The sequence below is a fragment of the Ptychodera flava genome (assembly GCF_041260155.1).
Source record: "Ptychodera flava strain L36383 chromosome 23 unlocalized genomic scaffold, AS_Pfla_20210202 Scaffold_24__1_contigs__length_23054250_pilon, whole genome shotgun sequence".
Classification (NCBI taxonomy): Eukaryota; Metazoa; Hemichordata; class Enteropneusta; family Ptychoderidae; genus Ptychodera; species Ptychodera flava.
Window position 1 is genome coordinate 5,386,028 of NW_027248278.1, and position 24,067 is coordinate 5,410,094.

The 24,067-nt window shown below is 39.4% G+C and overlaps 1 protein-coding gene across 1 annotated transcript; it reads right to left on the bottom strand.

Annotated features, from left to right (window-relative positions):
- Window positions 1–6,707: 6,707 nt before the first annotated feature.
- LOC139125108 (zinc finger protein 33B-like) lies at window positions 6,708–12,105 on the bottom strand. Its single transcript, XM_070691220.1, has 3 exons — window positions 11,729–12,105; window positions 9,349–9,471; window positions 6,708–8,218 (listed from the first exon to the last, which is right to left on the bottom strand). The coding sequence occupies exon 3, from the start codon at window positions 7,932–7,934 to the stop codon at window positions 6,708–6,710; it is 1,227 nt and encodes a 408-aa protein (XP_070547321.1). The 5' UTR covers window positions 7,935–8,218; window positions 9,349–9,471; window positions 11,729–12,105.
- Between the last annotated feature and the right edge of the window lie 11,962 nt (window positions 12,106–24,067).

Here is a 24,067-nt window from a genome sequence, read left to right on the forward strand (position 1 = left end):
TAAAGTTGTCCTGATAACAAGAAGTACAAACTTGAGACAGAGAAGTCAAGGAATTGCGATGACGTCATTCGAACTGGTCGCCGGGGTGAAAGGTAACGTTGAGCTAGATTTCCAATTCACGGTCAGTGATTCACGGTCAGTGATTCACGGTCAGTGATTTACGGTAAGTGCAACCTTTCAATAATATGACGTCAGAGGGCAACCCTGTCGACAGTATAGTTTGTAGAGGAAGACCTCTATAAAGTAGCTGTGTTCCTCTAACCGTAGTTATTAATCTATATGAAGGCAAGATTTATTTTCCAGGGGTCTTGACTTTCATTACTAGTATTATACTGACGTTTCTCCTTACGATGGAAATGTCTTTCTTTACATTGATCTATTTGTCTCGCTCTTCCATTATATTGAATCACCTAATTTATCAAGCGTGAAACGTGACAAAGCACACACACTGTGTACTTGAGCGAACATTTCACGAGCGGAAATTGACTAATTTGTTAAATTCGATCCACTATCAATGGCTTAGCAGGCAAATTAAACACTCACCCGCGCCGCCGCCCGAGGGCGTGGTACACATTAGAGTTCAGTTTAACACCCACCCACCCCACCCCCACCCCCACCAAAAAAAAAACCGGCCCGAAAGGCAATAATAATTATTGAAGCGATCGCAAGCGACGATCACTGTTAGGTTTAATCGACGATTATCTATTCATAGATTGACTGCTATCTCCGTTTTGCCAAACCACTTATATAAATATCTACAAACACCGAAATGATTTTCTTGTGCGTAGAAGTAGACAAGTCGATAAACAGCCAGACAGGTAGACAAACGGACATCATAGACAGGGAAAAGTAAATACAATACGAAATCTTTTACGGTTGTAAATGTATATCTATAAACTCTCTTGCGTACAGCAAATGCTACAAAGCTTGGCTAAAGATTTTAACGATGCCAAATTTTCGTGATTTTTGTAAGGCACGTTCATTTCATGACGCTTCGTTTTCGCCTTTTGCTTTCTCGCCAACTCGTAAGCATCGAATGATCTGTGTTTCACATGCACGCACGGAACATTACTGATCCTATATACCCCTGCATCAATCTTGTAAATCGTAGTCGCTGCAGGTTAAAACTGTGACGAGCAAAGAAAAGACATTAGATTGTCGTGATGATGCATTTGCACAGTGGGGTATCGATCTGCGTGATGCTGCAACGATATCGAAGCGATTTATGCGTCGCCATGATATCCCATCGGCATGCTCCGCTAAAATACAGTTCTAAGGTCTAAAATACAGTTAGTCATCACATCCGGTAAGATGCTTGACATCTCAGACGCGATTGTCTGCATTTTAGCGAGAACAATTTAGTCTGGAATCTCTCCTCGGTCACAGTTGGCGATACGACCCTGATCGTGACCTACGCCGTAACCGAGGAGCATACCGCCTACTGAGAGCAAAGTCCATACGAACTACCGGACGACTTAAAGCTCCATGAGCTGCAACTCTGCGAAATTAGTCCAACCTCAACTTCGCTCCAATTTCCTCAGATATATGTAGCAATCTGCAAATTGAACGATATAGTCATTAAGTGTGCCTCTACAATGTTTGCTTGTGGCAGAATAGGCAAGAAATTGAACAGATTTTTATTAATCTTAAATTGCCCGCCATTTTCAAAATCTTGCCATGTTATGTGAAAAACAGTATTTTTCTTTGTCAAAGTGGAGTGAATCCCTTTCCCGTTCTTTCAGTGGGTTGCACCATGTTGTATTTGTAAAGATTCAAATGTGTACATGCACCATTTACACTGTTTATCATGAAGTTGCATGGAGGCGGCCATATTTGGATGAGGCACCCGTATATTAGTTGTCTTACTGAAACCTCCCCATGAAGTCCCACTCAGTGGATAATTATCCTTGAGTAAACATCTCTGAGTAAGAACATTTCTATGAACTAATTTTAATCTAAATATAAAATCATGAAAATAATGCCAAAAGTTACGGCTCATGTGCCTTTAAGGACGTTAAGCAACCGTTTAAGACATGACTATGAGGGGCGAAAATGAAAAGGAGGATCCCCGGTCTCCGGCTTACGGCTAAACCTCGTATTTGGTCAGATAGAATAAAAAAAATTATGACTATAAAAGCGACGGTGACATCCCGTCGGTAATTTCAATTCAAACCTGGATTCACTGGCTGAAAGTGACGAGTATAACGACTTGCTAATGTCAAGATATTTTATTAAATGCCTCACATCGGCGTGCATTTTACGTTTGACATAGAGTAAAAGTAAAATTATTTTGCTCCTCGTGCAAAGTGGTGGAAGGCTACGAATGTCATCCGTGAGAAGGCGCCCGCAAGCGCTATTGATTTTGACCGTGATATTTCAAATGATGATTTCGTCTGGCTGCTTTCCTAATTACTTACAAGTCCTTATCTCCTCCCCAACCCTCGTACATACTACATTAAATTTCTTCGCCAACATTGCCAACTGGCTTTCCGGCAGTCCGTATAAGCGTTTAACACCACAGCTGCCCCACACGTAGTAAAATAAGAGTTATTCTACTACGTGGTTCACGACGATGACTTGCCCGTGAAAGAGCCCTAGGCATAGACCCTAGGAAATTCCTCTTTTGAAAAATCCTATGATCGATATAAGTTAGATTGGTGAGTACTTCCTTTCTATATCTTGAGCAGTGCTCTAGCCCAATTACCGTTGCTTTCATTCGTTCAAGATTAAGTAAAGCTCTCTATATCAGACAATGCCAAATTCCTGGGCAAAGGCTTTGAACGGAGCGAAGCAGATCTTCTTGCATAATGAGGTGATTGATAAAATATTTCTGTGAACACTCATGTCAAACCATAGACAGTGTCGCCTCCACTGTCAATAATCAAACACACAATGCAGCTCTCTGTTGTATATGGCTATTCATCAAAGGAAATCTCACACAATCCTGGAATATTAACCTGCTTTAATTTCTTGTGATTGTGATGAAATTATTTCCAATCTGCCAAAACATTTAGCATTTTAATGAAAATTATATCACACGATTCACGAGTCAGATTGAGATCGAGAAATATATCATAATATATTCTTGTTCGGTTTGAATTACAATTTCAATCTTTTCTAGGTACTTCTTACGAAGATATGTAATATCGAAATCCGTGGCAAAGGGATACCAGACTGGTCGACAGACATACATCCAGACAAGCAGTCAATATCAGTACTCTTCCTCTTGTCTTTTGCACACGCTATGTAACAAATTGTTGCATACCTACCTTATCAAAATATAACACGATTTGAACTAATTTGGGATAATTGGATGGTGAAGTAATGTCGATTTAATCTGCAAATATAATCTCATCTGCTTTTCTTTTTATATTACATACTTGTTTTTATGAGTAATATTCAATATTGCAACATTCAGCTATATGGCACCTAACAACTTTGAGAAATTTGCAAAATATGAAAATCCAATTATCCCAAATTATTTCCAATCGTGTTACACACACCAACAATTACATGCAGACGCTGCCGACTTACCATATCAGCTCTCTTTGGTATACATGTGCATACCAAATGTGAGCTAAAAATGTGGAGTAAACTTATCCTAGATAACTGTAACCTAATATATTCACATCAATTTGAATTATTTAAACACCATTGGAAACTCAGGAAACTACCGTTATATATTACCATCGTCCACATAGTATTCTGGTACAGAAACTGCAATACACATGGGATACCACATGGTTTGTTTTATAATTTTCGTTTATTCTTATCTGCTCAGCAGTTTCCTGAAATATACTGCTCTTGTATGAGGTGATCTTTCAGTGTTTCAACACATGGCATTTAAGGTTACAAATATTTGCGTATCGTCTACCACAGTCCTTGCATTGGAATGGTTTGGCACCTAAATGGGCCATATTGTGTCTTCTGAGACCACTGGCAGTTGTAAATGTTTTACCACACTCTTTGCATTCATATGGTTTCACACCTGTGTGAAGCAATGCATGAGTCTTAAGGGTACCACTGTGCCGAAATGTTTTGCCGCACTTTTTACATACGTTATGGTCTGGCACCAGAATGGATCAAACTATGTGTTCTGAGATAACTTTCCTGTGAAAATGTTTACCACAAACTTTGCATTCGGATGATCTGATATTGGTGTGTGTCAACATATGTGCTACAAGATTGTACTTAATTGTGAATGTTTTACCTCACTCCTTGCATGTGGTTTGCTGTTTAAGGTAGAAGGCGCCTGGGGACAGATATTCAGACTCTCAAACTTTAACAATTCTCTTCTGATATACTACATGTGGGGGTTCATTTTAAAGCTCTGGGTGTAAGTAAACTTTTTACCGGCTTCGTTTTTCGAAATTCAAAAATTTTATTTTTCTCCGTAGAATTAACACAGCGATGGCGGCCATTTTGAATTTTAAATATCGGTAAATCTTGGGTTATTTTTTCTCTAGTACCAAAATTTGCACGGTGACCCTCGATTTTTATTATTGATTTTGAAAGAGAATGGTCGAAAGATTCATTAAGGAAAGTTTGAGCAAAAGTTTAAGTCTTTCACTTTCGAGGCGCATATATCTTAAAGGGAAACCTAAGTCCAGCGACATTGACCGTTTATCCCTTCCAAAATCACCCTTGAATAAAATGCAGCTCAAATTTGCAACATAATTGCACGCGCCGACGACTACGGAGCGACGAAAAGAGACATTGAAGTAGACGACATTTATGGAAATGAGCTCGGAATCCCATGGGCGCGAAAGGGCTCATGGGAGGAGCGTGCGTGACGTCATCGGCGATACACGAACGTGTGTGACAGCCTACCAAAGCATTGGAGTCTATGACTGCAGGAGTGCAGTTCTGCACGTTACGACTCTTTAATGCTCAGTAGCATAAAAAATAGTTAACTGTTGTTCAGTTGAGTGCAAAAATCACTCAGGGAAGAACAAACGGAGTCAGCTTTACCGTCTTCCCACAGGACAGCTTTTTCGAAGACAGTGGCTAAAGAAAGTCGGGCGAGTTTAAAATCTGTAAAAGATACAACGTTATGTTCTAATTCTTTCAGGATGATTGTTTTATAAGGGATTTCGGATTCTGATACCGATACAAGACGATACTACACAATGCGGTTCGTATCTTGACATGCTGAGTCAGCCTACTATCGCCGGTTTTAACCAGATAAATATTAATATTGGCGATTTCGGGACTCTAAAATCCGAAGACGAAACTACACAAAGCGTCTCTTATCTTGACATCCCGGGTCTGCCACATCTCAGATATATAACCAATAAATATAGGCAATTTCGGGACTATACCTTGTAATATTGATATTACAAGATATTGGAATAACTTTTTGCCTACTGTGTCTTGGCACGCCGGTGTGAGAAATCGCCGATATTATATTTACCCGATAAATATCAATTGCGCCGGAACTCCTAGGCTAATATCGATACCAGACGATCCTAGATTTACTTGGCATGCCGGGTCTACGAAATCACGGATATTTGTCCGATAAATATCGGCGACTTAGGACTTTAACTCTGATATATACTTGACGATACTTTGTCAAATCGTGGGTAAATATCCGATGTATATCAGAGATTTCACCACCTAACAGATCTGACCACCCGAATACCTCTGTCCGACTCTTAGTTCAAAAAAATCATCCATGGCCGGAAGTCAAGAATACTGTATGTTTTACATTATTAGATTTATTAATGCACGAAATACATTTTTTACATGTAAAGCATTTTTTTTCATTAAATGTCCACACGGGACTTCGTCGAGAGGGCCGATCGGATATCATCGGGACTCGGGAGGCCCTTGCACAAATTACATTCTTTACATGTAAACATTTTTACTTGGCGATCGGGACTTGAACAGAGGACATATCGGAAATCATCGGGAGTTTGGGCTGGTCTTGTATGAAACACATTCCTTACAACAAGCTTTAAGACGATACTATTTTTTTAAATAGCGGGCAAATATTCATTATATGGCGATTTCATCACTTTGTAGATCTGAGTAGTCCGACTTCCTAAGTGCGACAGCAGCTTCGAAAAACAGACGACACTATAATAGATTTGTCAAATCGCGAATAAATATTTTCTGATACATATCGGAGATTTCGCAACCTTAAAGATCTGGCCAGCTCGACTTACACGGTAACACATACAATCAGTCAATCATTCCGTATCATTCACGAACCAAAAATTAATTTTAAGCGACTGATACAGAAAACTCTGTTTTAGAAACGTAGCGTTGAAGGATCGCAGGGTCACTCAGTCTCTCCAATCCAGTTCGGGGTCTGTACAAGCACAGTGACTCCCCAAAACGCAAAGCAACCAAGATATGAACGATGTTTTGAGATGCTTTCTAATTATTACATATCTTGGACAGGTCCAAATTAGTATGGTTTGATTTCAGTTAGGGAAAAGTAATACTCGATGTCAGAAATATCGCTGTCCGAACTCTCCATAGTCGTCTTACGAACGCGCTGAACTGTTCACAGTACTCCTCCAGCTGCAAGCTACAATCGTCTGTATCGCCGATGACGTCACGCACGCTTCTCCCATGAGCCCTTTCGCGCCCATGGAATTCCGGGCTCATTTCCATAAATGTCGTCTACTTCAAGTTCTCTTTTCGTCGTGCCGTAGTCGTCAGCGCGTGCAATTATGTTGCAAATTTGAGCTGCATTTTACTCAAGGGTGATTTTGGAAGGGATAAACTGTCAAAGTCGCTGGACTTAAGTGCGTCTTTTTATGAATATTGAAGTTACTCCTCCATTGGAACGTCTTGTTGCAAACTTGACATTCATACTGACGTGATAGTCTATTTGAACATGACCTTTTCTTTGAATGAGTTGACATATGAACCCTGAGATTACACTTAGGGCTGAATGTTTTACTACACACTCTGCACTCCCTAGTCGAATCATGAGTAATGAGACTGATTTTGTGTTTAAATGTTTTACCACACTCTTTGCATTCATGTGGTCTGATATTTGAATGTGTCACCATGTGTGACTGAAGAGATCGCTTATAGTAGAATGTTTTACCACACTCTTTGCATTCATATGGTCTCACTTTTGAGTGAATCGCCATTTGTTTCTGTAGAGTGTTCTTGTAGGTGAATGTTTTAGAACATTCTTCGCATTTGAATACTTTACCATTTGAGTGGGACCGCACATGAGTCTTAAAATACTGCTTGTGTCTGAAGGTTTTGCCACACTCTTTGCATTCATGTGGTTTGGCATTTGAGTGTGTCGACATGTGTGCCTGAAGAGAGCTCTTGTGGTTGAAGGCTTTACCACACTCTTTACATTTATACGGCCTGATATTTGAGTGTGCCACCATGTGTGCCTGAAGAGAGTTCTTGGAGTTGAACGTTTTACCACAGTCTTTGCACTCATACTGTCTGAGATTCCAGTGAGTCAACATATGTTGCTGCAGGATGTTATTGTAGCTGAACGTTTTATTACATTCTTTGCATTGGAATGGTTTAGCATTGGAGTGGGTCCACATATGTGTCTTAAGAGACTGTTTATGAGTAAACTTTTTACCACACTCTTTGCATTCATGCGGTCTGATATTCAAGTGCATCAACATGTGTGTCTTTTCAGATGACTTGTGTTTGAATGTCTTGCCACACACGCTACATTCATATGATTTCATCTCTTTCATCTCAGTACACGTTCTTCCATATTCTTCGCTGTTATGTATATTGACGCCTGAATGCATCAAATTATTCGAATGAACATCAGTATGGTTCTGCATTGTACAACCAGTGTAACATTCGTTACATCCACGAGGTCTGGCATGTCCGTCATTGTGGACCATATAATGAGGATCATATTTACATTTCCCTCCTACAGTTGTTCCATACTGCAAATAGGAATGGATCGCTTCTGATCGTGAATGCTCTTCCATGTTGGTAACTTACCCATAATCGTTTTGATACTCTTGGTGTTTACACTTCCTGTGTCTGCTGTTCGTCCATATATGTGGATTCTGTGTGTCGACGTCACTGTGGTTAGATTGGCTCGCTCCCAGGTTGCTGTACTGTATGTTTTCAGTGCGTATAGATCGATGATTTGTAATACCAAGTTCCCATTGTTGATGTAGCTCATCTTCATTTCTTAGCGTGCTGCAACTGCTGTACTTAAATTTTATCAATCCATGTTGGACAAGACCTCGGATAATTATTGATACACCTAGCAAAAGAGAGAGGGAATAAATGATTCAAGTAATTTAGCCTCACAATAGTAATCGAAACTTATCGAATAATGTGGAAATGAAAAATCGTGCCTGCCAAATTTTGCTATATCTTTGCTCTCACATTGAATAATTTTGATTTAAGATAGAACGCAGTCGCTCCACCCAGGGTGGAGGGACTGTAAAAGCCATGCTAATAATGCTTGAAGACTACTCTGTGATATGAAGTGGTGGTTTCTCTGATGGTGGTTTCGCCATATTTGAGACAAGCCATCATGCACATGATCAGCTCACCAGGTACTCAGCATGCACACTTTTGATGAAACAGACATTAATTTCTTGATAGCGTCTTTTGCACGAAGGAAAGTGTTTTTAAATTTCATCTTGATTTAAAGACATTTGAGCAAGAATATTGCTAGATAGCTGTGGACAAAATTCAAATGTTAGATGACAGGTGATTTTTTGAAATAAGATTTCTAGCACAAAAATTAGTGCAGTTCATTCATTTTTATTTTCAGGCAGATAGGGGTGTCTGCAGCTTAATTTGTCATGCATAGTTGAACTGAAATGGTATCTTTCTACAGGGACAAATATCCTTGACGGCCAGATCTTTTTAGATTGTAATTTGTTGTGAAATGAGTATATATAATGGCATTATCGTCTATAGCAAGAGCAGAAATATCGACCGGTATGGTAGTACACAGACAAAATCTACACTGTACACCGCCACCTAGAGAGCTCACTTGTTCTTCGGTCGTTTTCAAGTTACACTCTAACATATTTCTCATGCTGTCTTTTTGTTTATCCTCTGTTTTCAGGTCCAAAGGCATTGCTCCCCCCCTCTAGGTTTACACACAGATAGTCTGTGGTTTAAATCAACACAGTAGATGCGTTTGTAGTCTCTAGACTGTCGTCACTCCGCCTTCCACTCAATATCTGTTCATACTCTCTTGAATTACATGTGCATGACCAAGGCGATGAGGTTCAAAAGACGAAACTAAGTTTGGAGCAGCGGGTAGATGTCACACGATCGAGCTCCCTCGTTATAAAGAGAAGTAAATTTTATAGCAACATTTTCTCGAGTGAAATCTAGCTGCGGTATTAGGTACAAATATCAGCGTAGCATTACCTTTTGTAGACAGTATTTTGTCTTTATATTGCTGACACAACGTATCTGATACCATCTCAAAGGTATTCACCAGGTCAACAAACTGGTCAGAATGTCTTGCAGCTTCAGAAATCACTGAACATTCTGGAAGTAAAAAAACAATTTAAACGTTGAACAAGTACTCACAAAACCCGAAGAAGACTGTTTCTACATATACATACATACATACATACATACATACATACATACATACATACATACATACATGCATGCATGCATGCATGCATGCATGCATGCACGCACGCACGCACGCACGCACGCACGCACGCACGCACGCACACACACACACACATACATACATACATACATACATACATACATACATACATACATACATACATACATACATACATACATACATACATACATACATACATACATACTGTTACGTACAGAGAAAACGAACAAAAGGGTGAACTCAGCAGTTAACGTTTAAACAAAATTTATTACGAAAATAAAACTAATTGCTAAGTCAGGGATGGAGTACAAGCTTTAAAAGTGTACAGACTACTTATCTCAGCTGGGACGGCAAAGCTCCAGTCTCAGAGTTGTAACAGTCTGTCGGATGAATGAACAGTCCTTTGGCTTGCAGGCTTGAAGTTGCACAAAGTCCACAGTATAAATCAAGCGTTGGCAGTGAAGGTCTTGAAAAGTCTTAAAAGACTACTACTAGGAATTCCCCAAAAGTCTGAACTGGAAGCTGTGCACGTCCCTTTTTATACACATGTGCTTACATAAGGGCATATAAGAACAATCTAGAACTTTTGTTGACATGCTAATTACTGTTCTAAAATTATCTCTCTTACACAGCTAACTAAATTTCCAGAACATTCCAAACATGACTAATTGAATTCAAGGTTGTGAGGTCATTAAGGGCAGTGACCTTGAGAATGTTCTAGACTAATTGAACTCAGGTCATGCTGAGTGTGTGAAAATGACCTACATAACAATACATACAAACATACATACATACATACATACATACATACATACATACATACATACATACATACATACATACATACATACATACATACAGATGCATTACATGCATAAGAAGTTTCTCAAAGCATGTCTTCACACTCTTATTAAATTTTCTTATTATATTCAAAGTTTGCTATCCCAATTACTGTAGAGTCCATTATTTTCGGCAGATCACGTGGCTATACCGACTCACATGTTCAACGCCATGAAAAACTTGGGAATCGTCAAATATTACAAAAATAAAACAGCTTATAACCAGAGGACAGAAACTATTAGAGCCTAAACTGGGGACAGCGATAATATCAGATGACGAGATATTTGCCTTCAAACCACGGTCAATCTCTGGAAAACCACGCCAAGTTGCAAAGTCCGCGTTTGCCGTATGCAAACATAAATGATTAACGCTAATCTGGCCAAGTGTCGAAAAACCAAATTCGACCTGCGTAATATTTTGTATCTCAAAAGCTTTATAAACACCCGTTTCAGTTCAAAATGTGCACATCCAATGCCGAACCGAAAAAGCTCTTGGCAGAATTTGCTTCTGATCTAGACTTGTATAAAATGGATTGTGGCTACTTCGCCGAATCAGGGTGCGCACACTAGCACTAATCACTGACAAACACATGATAAATAAACGCGAAAGATGATTGGATTGTCCATAGACCTAGTTCTCTTGGGTCAATGGATAATCGTAATTGGAAACTGCCTGCCACTGGATTGCATTCTATGTTGGGGATTGGACGCAGTCCTAGCAATTACAACACTCTACATCAATTGCAGGAAAGCGGTTTTTTATGGAACAAACATTGCATGTTGGCTAACTGAGTTGTTCCTGGACCAGCATGGATGTGTAGAAATAGTATATCCATGTCCATAGGAAACCAAGGATAACAACAACAATCGCACATCGTCTATGTACTACAATCGCACGGAAAAGCATAACGAGAAACGACGAATTTAAATGTCTGCCGCACTCTCAACTTTGAAGAAATGCTGATATGCGCTCTCTCGCGAGTTCCACAAACATGTAATCGTGGCGCTAAAACACCGTAAACGAATAAAACGGCAGTTCCAGTTCTTTTAGCTTTAACTCGTATACCAGGTGTTATTATTGATGTAATACAAGGAAAAACAGGAGTATCAAAAGGCGAGAGAAACTAAACGAATAAAACGTTTGTGAAGTTGGTTTTCTGCTGGAGATTTGCGTAAGTTCTTACAGTTACGGATAAGATACTGCGGCTAATATGCCTGTGTGATTAAATTAGTAAAATCGAAACGTTGCAGCGTCATAGGCACGTAAAGTGAACCGACCGCCGTCTTATACGCAATGGATGGTCATCTGTATATGAAATAATACCTTGAGTGCTTAGCAGAGCGCCACACGAGCATACTGGTGATACGTCTATATCACTGGCCGTCTTCATGTACTCAGGTACAGTGCTTCTCCTGTCCACCATAGTTCCCATCAATTCCATCTTTGGTGTCCAAATACTCTGCTACACGAACACTGGATAGAAAAGGAGACGTCACTGGAGAGTCTAACTGTATCTGTGGTCCGATGCAGATTATTTGAGACAATGCAATAATCACGAACCTGTGACCTTCAGCTAGCTACGTTACTCGATCTATATTGAGGTTGCTCTGTATAGATAACTCCACTTTGGTGAGACCAGAGACAGTTAGGGGTGGACCATTTGATATCCTGGTGGGTCTGGAAGATTTGAGAGGTTGCATTTTTTTCGTACCTGATCCACTGTTCAATTTTTTTTACTCTCTGATCACTGGTAACTTTTTTCTCGCACTCCTCATTTGGATACTTTTTCCCCAACAACAAATGTACAGTCCTCTACTGTGTGCGGAGTAAAATGTTGCACATTAGATAATCAGTTTGAACAAAATACTTGTACATATATTTAGGGAGGGTACCAACTTTCGAAAACAGGGTGACCAGCTGCGCGCGACAAAGGTAAAACAAAAGGTGGAATATGAATTCAATAATTTAGTATATATATATATATATATATATATATATATATATATATATATATATATATATATATATATATATATATATATATATAATCCCATGGTATTTTTCTTACAATACCATGGTATATATATATATATATATATATATATATATATATATATATATATATATATATATATATATATTATATATAATCCCATGGTATTTTTCTCTGTTTGACGTCATCGTATACGAGTGTTTTTCGCGGAGCCGTACAACTTCGAGCCGAAGGCGAGAAGTTGTGCGGCTCCGCGAAAAACACGAGTATACGATGACGTCAAACAGAGAAAAATTCCATGGGATTATATATTTATCACATGAACAGTCTTCTTATTTTTCTTTGATGTGGATGGATCAAAATTATTTTAACAAATTGCATGATTTTTATCGCGATTTTGTGTTTATTTACGCGGATTACTTTCATTTAACGAGTAAAGCGGCCCGTCACCCAGGAGATGTGCAAATGTTTACAGGTATACTTTCATTCATAAATCCGATTAAGCTGAAATTTCGCTACAGCGAAAGGTATCTCCACCAATCAGACATCCGGATTCGGTCACGTGCGCGTGTCAATCATTGTCTCGCGCTGGAGCGATGCCAAGGCAAGTCTGCCATCATAGCTTTCACCGTACCGTGCTACCAACGGATAGCCATAGTATTTTGGGTTATTTAGAATATTTACAATTACATTTATGAAGTTAATACAATGGCACTATCGAAACAGTAGTTATCATTCTTAGAGATGCTGTGCTTTTTAAAATACCTTAGCGAGCCCGAAAGATTCAGATCGATGACACACGAGTGTACGCTTGTTGTTGTGGGCACTGCCGTACGTCACCGGTCTCCGCCGCGCCGGTGGCCATCTCAGTCGTCAATGTTTTCGTTTTATGGACTTTGACGTATCTCCCGTAGGTGCATCTCAATTTTGTTACTTGATGGGAACTCTGTTCTGTTGTACAGTGAGTGTTGTCTGAGTCAACTTTCGAAATAAATCAGATTCTACAGCGCTGCACTGCAGAGTTAGGGCTACAGGTCGACAGCTGTATATGTCTTCACTACAGCCTTCCGCTGCAGGTTTGATCTCGATCGAGAAACGACGGAATAATTTGTGTGATGAAGGAAATTTATCGTTGTTCGAATGACTTTATGCTTGTGCCTTCTATGTCGCTTTCCCGAAGATTATACGGTACTCATTTATTAAGTTGAACTTTCGTTGAGGTGTATCTTTAGGGTTTATCGCCAACCGGGATCGCCAGGTACGACGTCGCTTGGCGATCGCCAGGTACGACGACGTCCACACTGAGCCTTACGACTGGAGCAGTGACGTTACTGAGCCAAATGATCGATGGTAGGCCTATCCTCATTCGATTCTTGGGAATAGCTAAAGCTTTAGCGACTTGGAATTTCGTTGGACATGCCTTCTATGTTTCCATATCTGGATTTATCGCGCCGGGCACCTTTTTGTCAAAATTCCATGAGCACGGCCGGAAGCACGGCATCGATCACGACAAATCGGTCTGTGTTGCGACGCGTCGACGAACGGTACCATTGCAGGAAAAAGTTCCGGTTGATGACGTACAACAGGGGTAATATGGATTTCTTATCTGTGCTGGTGTACGTCACACAGGTGGAGATACGGGCCAGTTCATGTGATAATATATATATAGGCGCAGGCGAGGCCCTGTAGAATCCCGCGGGATCCTTAGGTTGAAAGGTTAGGTGATGAGTTTAGCCGCCTTACTCACCATCAACGCACAACGAATGAAAAGCCCCATCTAAGAGTCAGGACCGCCCACATTGGACCGACTGATCCATTAGCTCAGTTGGTAGAGCATCCGTAATGTCTACGGGGGGTGTGGGTTCGAGTCCCGCATGGGTCACTTTTCATTCACCACTATATTTCATATAAAAAATCGTATGGTGAGTCATTTCAAATTTACCCTTCTCTGGCTTTGCATCATTCATAAGATTGATCCTCATTACCAATAACTGATTCCTAAGTTGGTGACTTGTGTGCGAGGCCCTGTAGAATCCCGCGGGATCCTTAGGTTGAAAGGTTAGGTGATGAGTTTAGCCGCCTTACTCACCATCAACGCACAACGAATGAAAAGCCCCATCTAAGAGTCAGGACCGCCCACATTGGACCGACTGATCCATTAGCTCAGTTGGTAGAGCATCCGTAATGTCTACGGGGGGTGTGGGTTCGAGTCCCGCATGGGTCACTTTTCATTCACCACTATATTTCATATAAAAAAATCGTATGGTGAGTCATTTCAAATTTACCCTTCTCTGGCTTTGCATCATTCATAAGATTGATCCTCATTACCAATAACTGATTCCTAAGTTGGTGACTTGTGTGCGAGGCCCTGTAGAATCCCGCGGGATCCTTAGGTTGAAAGGTTAGGTGATGAGTTTAGCCGCCTTACTCACCATCAACGCACAACGAATGAAAAGCCCCATCTAAGAGTCAGGACCGCCCACATTGGACCGACTGATCCATTAGCTCAGTTGGTAGAGCATCCGTAATGTCTACGGGGGTGTGGGGTTCGAGTCCCGCATGGGTCACTTTTCATTCACCACTATATTTCATATAAAAAATCGTATGGTGAGTCATTTCAATTTACCCTTCTCTGGCTTTGAATCATTCATAAGATTGATCCTCATTACCAATAACTGATTCCTAAGTTGGTGACTTGTGTGCGAGGCCCTGTAGAATCCCGCGGGATCCTTAGGTTGAAAGGTTAGGTGATGAGTTTAGCCGCCTTACTCACCATCAACGCACAACGAATGAAAAGCCCCATCTAAGAGTCAGGACCGCCCACATTGGACGACTGATCCATTAGCTCAGTTGGTAGAGCATCCGTAATGTCTACGGGGGGTGTGGGTTCGAGTCCCGCATGGGTCACTTTTCATTCACCACTATATTATATATATATATATATATATATATATATATATATATATATATATATATATATATATATATATATATATATATATTAAACATTCAGTGCTTTAATGCAATTATTGTCATGTCAGTTGTAAGATAGGAACTTAAAAGTGTCAATTCTGAAGTTTCAATATAGTATTTTGAACGAGCTGTGAATGTATCCACACTTTTTATGCATAACCAGATGTCCAGAACTGTTGTAAGAAAAATGTGATTGTGAAATTTTAGTGCATCATGATGTTGCTTTCTAATACTGAATTCTCATAGAGAAAACAGAAAAGTATCAGGAACTTATCGTGATTTTCATATGAACTGCAGATTTCATAATGATTAGTACACTTTACAAATATCTCTGATATATTTAAGTACTGCTCTCGAAGGAGTGTTGAAAAATATGAAACATATATCTGGCATGCGCCCAAAGGGCGCGCTGAAAAATGTTAAACATAGAGAAATCTCTGGTGTATATATATATATATATATATATATATATATATATATATATATATATATATATATATATATATATATATATATATATATATATATATGACAAATGAAAGTTTCGGGCTTGGAGGGGCTCTGAAAAATATGTTTTATTATTATTAAAGTTATGCACCCCAAGGGCGAATTGAAAAATGCAACTGAATGATGAATTTGCGGTGCCCTGAAAATAAAAAATGTGTTCCAGAAAGTAACTTTCGATGGAATTTTTTTACTTTCACCTCAGTGAGCCATGTTTTTTTCCCTAAGCCTCTCTGGATGAATTTTTTTCATTGACATTCGCTGGGAATATTTTTTGGAAAATCTTCCAGACCCCCCCCCCGCCCCAAGGACATCCAATGGTCCACCCCTTAGAAGCGAGAGCAAGGCACCCTTCTTCAGCAGTAATGCATGTGTCATGCATCCTGCGAGGCACCCCTGTCGCTATTTTGTCGATATATATATATTAATATATATATATTATATATATATATATATACATATAAGCCGAAAACATGAAATTACCTTTAAACGGCATTTATAACACAAATGTAACACAAAGATTTGTTGTAAAAGTGAACAATTTTGTGTTTAGATGAGTAGATTTTTGTGAACTATACTGCAAATTTAAAACGCTTGCATTTTAGGGTTTTGTAAATGAAACAGATCTTGAAGAAATGCTTTATAAACCATATTCTTTGAATTTGTTTTATGTCAAGAGAGTGAATCTCTCCGACTCATGTACATGTGACATTCATGACCGTATGTAGCTGCTATCCTTTCCATAATCAGTCCAGGTACAGTTCAGATAGAAATTTCAGTCTAATAAAGTCCGGTTTGTGTCGTGAGTGAGTTTTCTTCTCGTTCTTGCTCCATGCGTCGTTTAACTTGACCTCTGTTGCCCTCGTCAGCTGCTAACTAAGCCCTAGCAATATAATGTCATTACATTTGAAAGGAGATTTTTATTAGCGCTGTAAAATATCTAGTTTATTCATTGTATCATGTGGTATACTAAATCTGTATTAGAACACGATGAAGTATCAATGTAATCTTCCCTGAAGCGGGGAAGCAAGAGCAGATTGATAGCCGATGAGATAGTAGGTAAAATTGTTAAATGCAGACTGAAAACAGTCCTCGGGCATAACAGCACCAACCCACGGTCTCGCCTCTTTTTGGTCCATCGTTGAGGGCGTACGATCCGCAGATTTCCGTAGCTTCCTACTAGGCCGTGAGACAGCTTCAGGCAAAGACCCCCGGTTCACCAGCATATATTTTTGGAAATAGAAAATTTCACACATCCCAATGAGTTAACACAGGAATGGTGGCAATTTGAACGTCAAATATCGGTAAATTTATGGTAACTTGTTTCTATGGTGTCAAAATTTGCTATGTGACCCTATCTTTTATTCTTAATTTTGAAAGAAAGTAGTCGCAAGTTTCCTTCACGAAAGTTTATAATTCAAAGTTTTAGTCTTTTGATTTCGAGGAGCATACTGTCTTGTAGGTGTATACCACCTTGAAAACAAGATCAAATCATAAACAACTACGCTTCTGAAGTCCACAATCAAACGTGTATTTTTCTATCCTAGCACAAATTTGGACCGAGTGTGTCTAATCAACAACGTCATTAAAATGATTTGTGAGGGGAATGGATCAATTCCCTACTTCAAGTTGTGTGATGACGTCATAGAGTGCCACCGTGATCTCTGAGCGTATCACTGATATCGCCTGTGTAGTTTTGAACAACAAAAATGCAAATGGAAGTTTACATCATATAACGACGGAAAACTTAAAAATATACATAGCAAAGATTTGACAAAAAATCCTATTTAGGACCCCGATTCTTATTGACAAATAGGCAAGAGTCAAGCGACGAATGGGCAAGTCTATGTAAATATGAACACTTCTTTGCTGAGAAATTGATTTGAATTTCTGTATACGTACCTCTCAGTATGATAAATTAAATACCTTGTAGAAAATCAAAAGAGCCTATAGGCCGTATCAAAAATTGTCAAATGCTCGCCCATATTTGAGCCGCTCGCATATAGGCTAGTTTCGTATCACTTGAGATCATTTACGGAAATGTAAATGGGTGGACATCGATGATGTTTTGCGCATCTAAGGTCGTAACCAACGGTGGTCACTCACCCCAAATACTAGTGCCTAGATTTTGTTGGTTCCGTATCACGTTCGTGTGACGAAATATGAGTGGGTGGACAACCATGATATATGGCGCACCTGATAAGTGGGCTTCCTGTGTCACTGTTAGGTGTTAGCTTTGGTCTTTGTTATTCACAAAATGCATAATTGTGGTGTGTTGAAGAAGGTCCGAACCGCAGGGTGCTCCATACGTCACGCACGGAACCCTCGGTCGTCCATTTTTTACATAACCCTCATTCTTATATACCGTTTGCCTCTAAACAGTGAATGCCGAGAGAGTTTTGGCAAAAAGTGCCAATTTCAAGATAGGTTGCGTCCGGTCGCAGCATTTACTTCCAGACCACGGATGCGCCCAATATTATCTGGAAGTAAAGTACTGTTGGGTTATCAGAAAACGATTTGCGCACGCGTAGAACATACTTCAGTATTGGCACCATTCAATCTTTACAATATTAGCTCGTAACACTTTAGGGATTATTGACCTATATTTATTTAAATGAAAATGAAACGCTTAAATGCGCTTTATGTTGAGATAAACTACAGTTGTTTACTTCAATGTAAAAGTATCGAAACCACTGTAATTAATTCGTAGTGAAAAAAATGATTGTTTACATGGATCAATTACATGCCAAAGTTCATCGTATTTTACGATTGGAGCTAATAAAAGTCGCAGCGATAGGTGTATAATATTCCATGACGTTTGTAGAAATCTTGCTGTGTTTAAAACTATATGCTCACAAAGTAAATCGTTTGTGTTGAGTTTTGAAATCAGGAAATAATACTACGAAGTAGATGATTGTAAATTACATATCAAAACCAACCATTAATGTTCCGTCTACATGGTCCAGAAAAGAGATACATACGTGTAAAATAAGAGAGTGAATGAAGGATATTTTGTCACTAGATATTGCTTTCTGTGTCGTAAGATGTATCTGACAAAGGATGTGTAAACTGCGACACCTGCCCGATGCTTAGAAGCCCGGCGATCTTCTGATCGTTATTGCAAACAAAGTTTCAAAGTTTGCAAACCAGGGTTTTCCTTTGAATCATCTGACAGGTTCCTTTGAGATTGACATTGAATCATTTCACGACACCGATCTGTATTGTCATGCAAAAACTGAACTCCGGCATCCCTTTGCAAATCACCGAATGACATTCCGTTTTAAATTTACAGTTGTGAGCTCTCTCTATTGCTGTAATTTGTATCGTTCAAATTGGGACAACTGGTTACAGGGTTTGGGATTTAATTCAATTCCTCTATGCATATTTGGCTTTCAAATTTGAAATATCTCTTTTTCAAATCTTTAGTTGTCAATCTGTCGATCTCATGCCTAACTGTAATGTCTATGTCTTGTTTTCGTCTCCAAGTAAGGCTTTCCTTTCCTCGGCCTTGCGTTTCTTCTTAAAAATTACCATGGCAGCCACGATCGCCATCGTGACTGCTAACACCGCTACGGCTATCCCAAAGACGGCAAACCCCACTGTGTATTTCGACGTAACACTATCTTCATTGGGATTCGTATTTTCCGTTATTACTCCCGCCTGGTTGGAATCATTATCCTGGAAGCGTTCGTCGTCCTGGTCCACGCTGACCCTTGACCCCATGACATTCCAGCTGGCATCAGGCTCACTGCTATCACTGTCAGAGTGCATTCCCTGGTCACTTGTATCGATGACTGACTGGTACATAGACTTAAATGACCCAATCGACCTACAGTTGCTTTTCAAAAGCCGGATCAACCCATCTGCGAAATGTTGACAATTACGCCAGATTACGTCGTAGTCACTTCCCTTCCATTGCGATGTATATGAATACAAGTCCCTCATCTTGCATTTACTGGTGCCAACTTTGGTAAATGAAAGGACTCTCTGATATTTATACCTGTAGTTTGGATCACTGATGTCCCGGATGTCAACACCTCTGCTACTGTACTCGTAAGTGAAGCCTCGATAGGTGACGAATTCGTGCTTCAATTTGTGATGAGAACGGGAGGCAGTCGTTGAAGAGACCGAGCTGGAGAGACGGGTCCAACCGTCCATGATGTCAAAAACTCCAGTCTTCAAGTTTCCGCGACAGCCTTCCTCTTGGTGAGTGCGAGGATTCAAGCAGCTTTGTTTGGTTCTCTCTGATTCTAGCAGACATCGTGCGCTTCTCGGCCTACAGCGGTATGTACTATCGTGCGGACAGTAGAATTGTGTTGTGGAGCAGATAGGGTCCTTTATCTTGCGTCCAGCAGAGTCGACGAAAGTAGCACTCATGCATGATTGAGTAGTCACTGACAAAACGATGATCAAAATGTGAAATCCTTCTAGACTCATCTTTAACTCGCTTTCCACTACAGCCCCGTTCTTATGGAAATCTTTGTGTGTACTTGTCTCGAAGAATGAGTGAAAACATTCACTGTGATCAGCGGGAATCCAGAGGAGGAGTAAAAATCTCTGCAAGGATCACGCTACAGACGGAAAACGACACACCTGCTAGAAACAATCAGCGTCAAGGCGTCCTCGCACTGTCACCTGACTCTCAGATTGACAAAAAAGGGGAAGTACTCATAAAACAGGTATTTATAGTCAGATATGTTGATAGCTTTGACAAAAGTTCGTCTGCAACTATTTTTGGTGGCATTACTTCCACCTGTGAAATTCCACCGAAATTCAAGGTTTTTGCGCGCTGATTGATACTTGACCTACATCTAGTTTGAGGATGTTAAGCCAAGATTTTTAAAGCGAGTCAGCAAGCGATTCGGCAAAAAATACGGTTTCAGATTTTTTTTTTCAGAACAATGAGACCTTTGGCAGGGATCTCTACTTCCCTGTTTGAAAGGCGGAAGAATCTTTACTGAGATTCTTTTACGCAACGGGACCTTTGCTTCACTTCATGACCACAAATAAATAAATCGTCATCCGACAGACTCGCCGAAACATCCACTCTTTTCATATTGAAGTTGTTATGGTCTTGATTAATTGATTGCAGGGCTACATACTTTGAATAACTTACATCACAGGTACACAATACAATAAACCCAGGACCCTTAAGGTAGTATTCGCCTTGAAAGTGATAGATTTAAACTTTTTCTCAAACTTTCCTCATTGAAACTTCCAATCATTCTCTTACGCAGAAAATCATAAAAGTCAGGGGTCACAGTGCAAATTTATATCGCTAAACATTAACCGATATTTGAAATTCAAAACGGTCGCCATCCCTGCGTTGGCTCTATGGGCATTTTTTTTATTTTCGAAAAGCTAAGACGGTGAAAATTTTCCGGACTCCAAGAGCTTCAAAATGAAAAGAATTTATGAAAATTTTATACATCGTATAATATCTGTCTCCGGGGTACATTCTTCCTTAACACATTCATGGGATTGTAAAATTAATATATTTTGAATGAAGGTATTCTAATTTATCCTGTTGAGAACTTTATTACAGAGATCAACACAACAGATGTTGAAATATTATTTTCCTACGGCATGGATCGCGTATTATAACAATATAAGCTTAGCAGTCGTGGCATACATCAGCTAACCTCTCAATGTCCGTCCGGGGTTGAAGGACTGAGAGCTAAAGTATACAACATCCCTAACAATAACACTAATTGGTACCAACCATGCAAATGTACAAAAAATGTATTCATAATCTTAGAAATACGCAAGCAACTTGGTGTTGTTCATACACAAATGGCATGATAGAAATCCATGTAAAACATATTGTACGGTAGACTATCTTTAATCTGATTAACGATTTAAAAAGTAGACAAAACTAAATTCTAATTTATAAATCGTTAATGATGAAAGTTAAACAGCCCTAAACCTACAGTCTCGGCTGTTTTTTGTGACTGTTAACATCTCTTGGTTTACAATTCCCCAGCAAAGCTCTTATTTTGCCCGTGCGTTTTCTCTTTATTTTTAAAAAAATAAATTTATTTCCACATAGTCACAAATAAAACAAATCTGCATAACTGTGAATGCATTAAAATTACAATGCGTCTTGTCTGAAAAAACAACAACAACAAACAAACAAATGATTAGCTGTTTATACAAAGATCATCATATGAATGCATTCAGATGCATTCTTCTCCTTCAAGTCTTACAAGGCTTGAAAACTTTGTGATAAAATCCTCAGTTTTGTTCATCATCTTATAAGTGAAATACAATGTATTCATCCATGAGGAGAGATAACATTTCAATTGCATGACATAGTATTGAAGGGAAACTTTAATCCCATCAAGAGTAACCGTATTTCGAATATTCAAAACTGTATATTTACAAAGGAAGTAATACAGTAAATAATGTCAGATGTTGCATTGTTATCATTTTCGATTCCTGCAATTGCTAATCTTTTGATATTGATATTATTATCGTTTTCTCTTCTTTTTTTCTCTTTACGAATACCACATAGACGACAACGCCCCTAGTGTCAACAGGACGACGGTAATCACTGGCGTCAACCATAATGCGTCAATTTGCACTTTACCCTTAGTCTCCTCGGTCTTAGTCAATCAACGTCTATCAGAACACCGTTCAAGTACACCTCGGTACGTGTTTTTATTTTCCTCACGTCACATTAACATAGGCGTAGAACCGGGGGGCGGGGGGCGACCGCCCTCCAATGCTGAAGTTGGGGGGGGGCAAAGGTATACTTTTGCCCCCCCCCCCCCAACTTTTACAAATACAACTGTCCCAACTATTGCTGAGTGCTATGTAGGGAGTTAAATAAACAACTGGAGTTAAGGCGCCGTAAAATAAATTCTTTGTTTGCCGTCCGCGTGCGGGTAGGTTTTTGACGAAATCTTGAAAACAAACACAGATCGTAGGAACGGAACTGAATTTCCATCAGCTTTTCCACGATCCGCGATTGATCACGATGTTGGATCTGCACCGTGGCAAGCAGGTACCGCCGGTGAAATGTTCGTTGTTGAATGCTCCAAATAGTTCGTACGCGGTGGAAGTTGCCCTTACTTTGAACATTTTTTTCTGCTAAAAAACGATTTGGACATTTTATAAGTCCGGATTAGAATTCAGTTTTCAAAAATAGCAATGGCCATTCGGCATTGCTGTCTTGACAAGCAGAATATTTAGCATTTTAGTATGCAATAGCGTCAGTTTTCTGTCATTAATATGCAAAAATAACTATTTGTCCGCATTGTCGGCAAGAACGATGATATCAAAACCTGCTAGTGTTATAATGAATACAAAAACTCACACTAATTCCTATGAATTTATGGCTCAGACTACAACTGAGCTGCAACAACGACCGCGCATGAAAAATTGTCCGAATTTCAGGCAGCGGTGTAGTAAGTCGCGCGTGCAGCTATATTTAGTAACAAACCTGACATCGCGATCAGCGCTATTGGAATTCGGCTAAAAAATAGTTGATACACAAAATTCAGAATAAATAGCAAAACAGTGATCAGGACTAGTATTTATTTGACACTTAAAAAGGAGGATTTGTACTCAAGCTGTTATGATTTGTTCAGCTACCCACTCTTCTCACTGTAAAAATTGTAATTTATGGAAGGGATAGTAGTTTCACCTTTTACCAAGATGTTTAGCATTTGTTTTCTGAGTGACAACTAATACTTTGTTATACTCAGTAACTTTTGCGGTTTTACATTTGGAATTTTAGGTTTTGCAAGAACACCTTTTTGTTCTAAGCTTACCCAACATGTTGAAATACATGATAGTGTACAGTTGTCAAAACAACTGTTACTACTCGTTTTTCTCCTATTATCTCATTACCTCATCTTGGCCTGCTTTTACTCATGGACTCGTCTTAGCTTGCTGAGAGGTGCTGGTAATCTTCGATTGACTACACGAGATGTTCAGAGTTCGTTGGTACTACATAGACTTTATTTCTCGGTAGACAAGCTTGACAGCTGCCATCGCCCAAGATACGCTTCTCCAATTGTCTGTCCTCCTGCCCTGTCTGTTGTATTTTTCTCTCTTGTCCTTTGTATTCCCTTTCCCGTATTATTTTAGAATGGGATTTTAAACGTTATGTTTAAGGCTTGGTTTGGATCATATGATAGATATGAATTAAAGATGGAAATATACGTCCAATCATAAACATCAATACA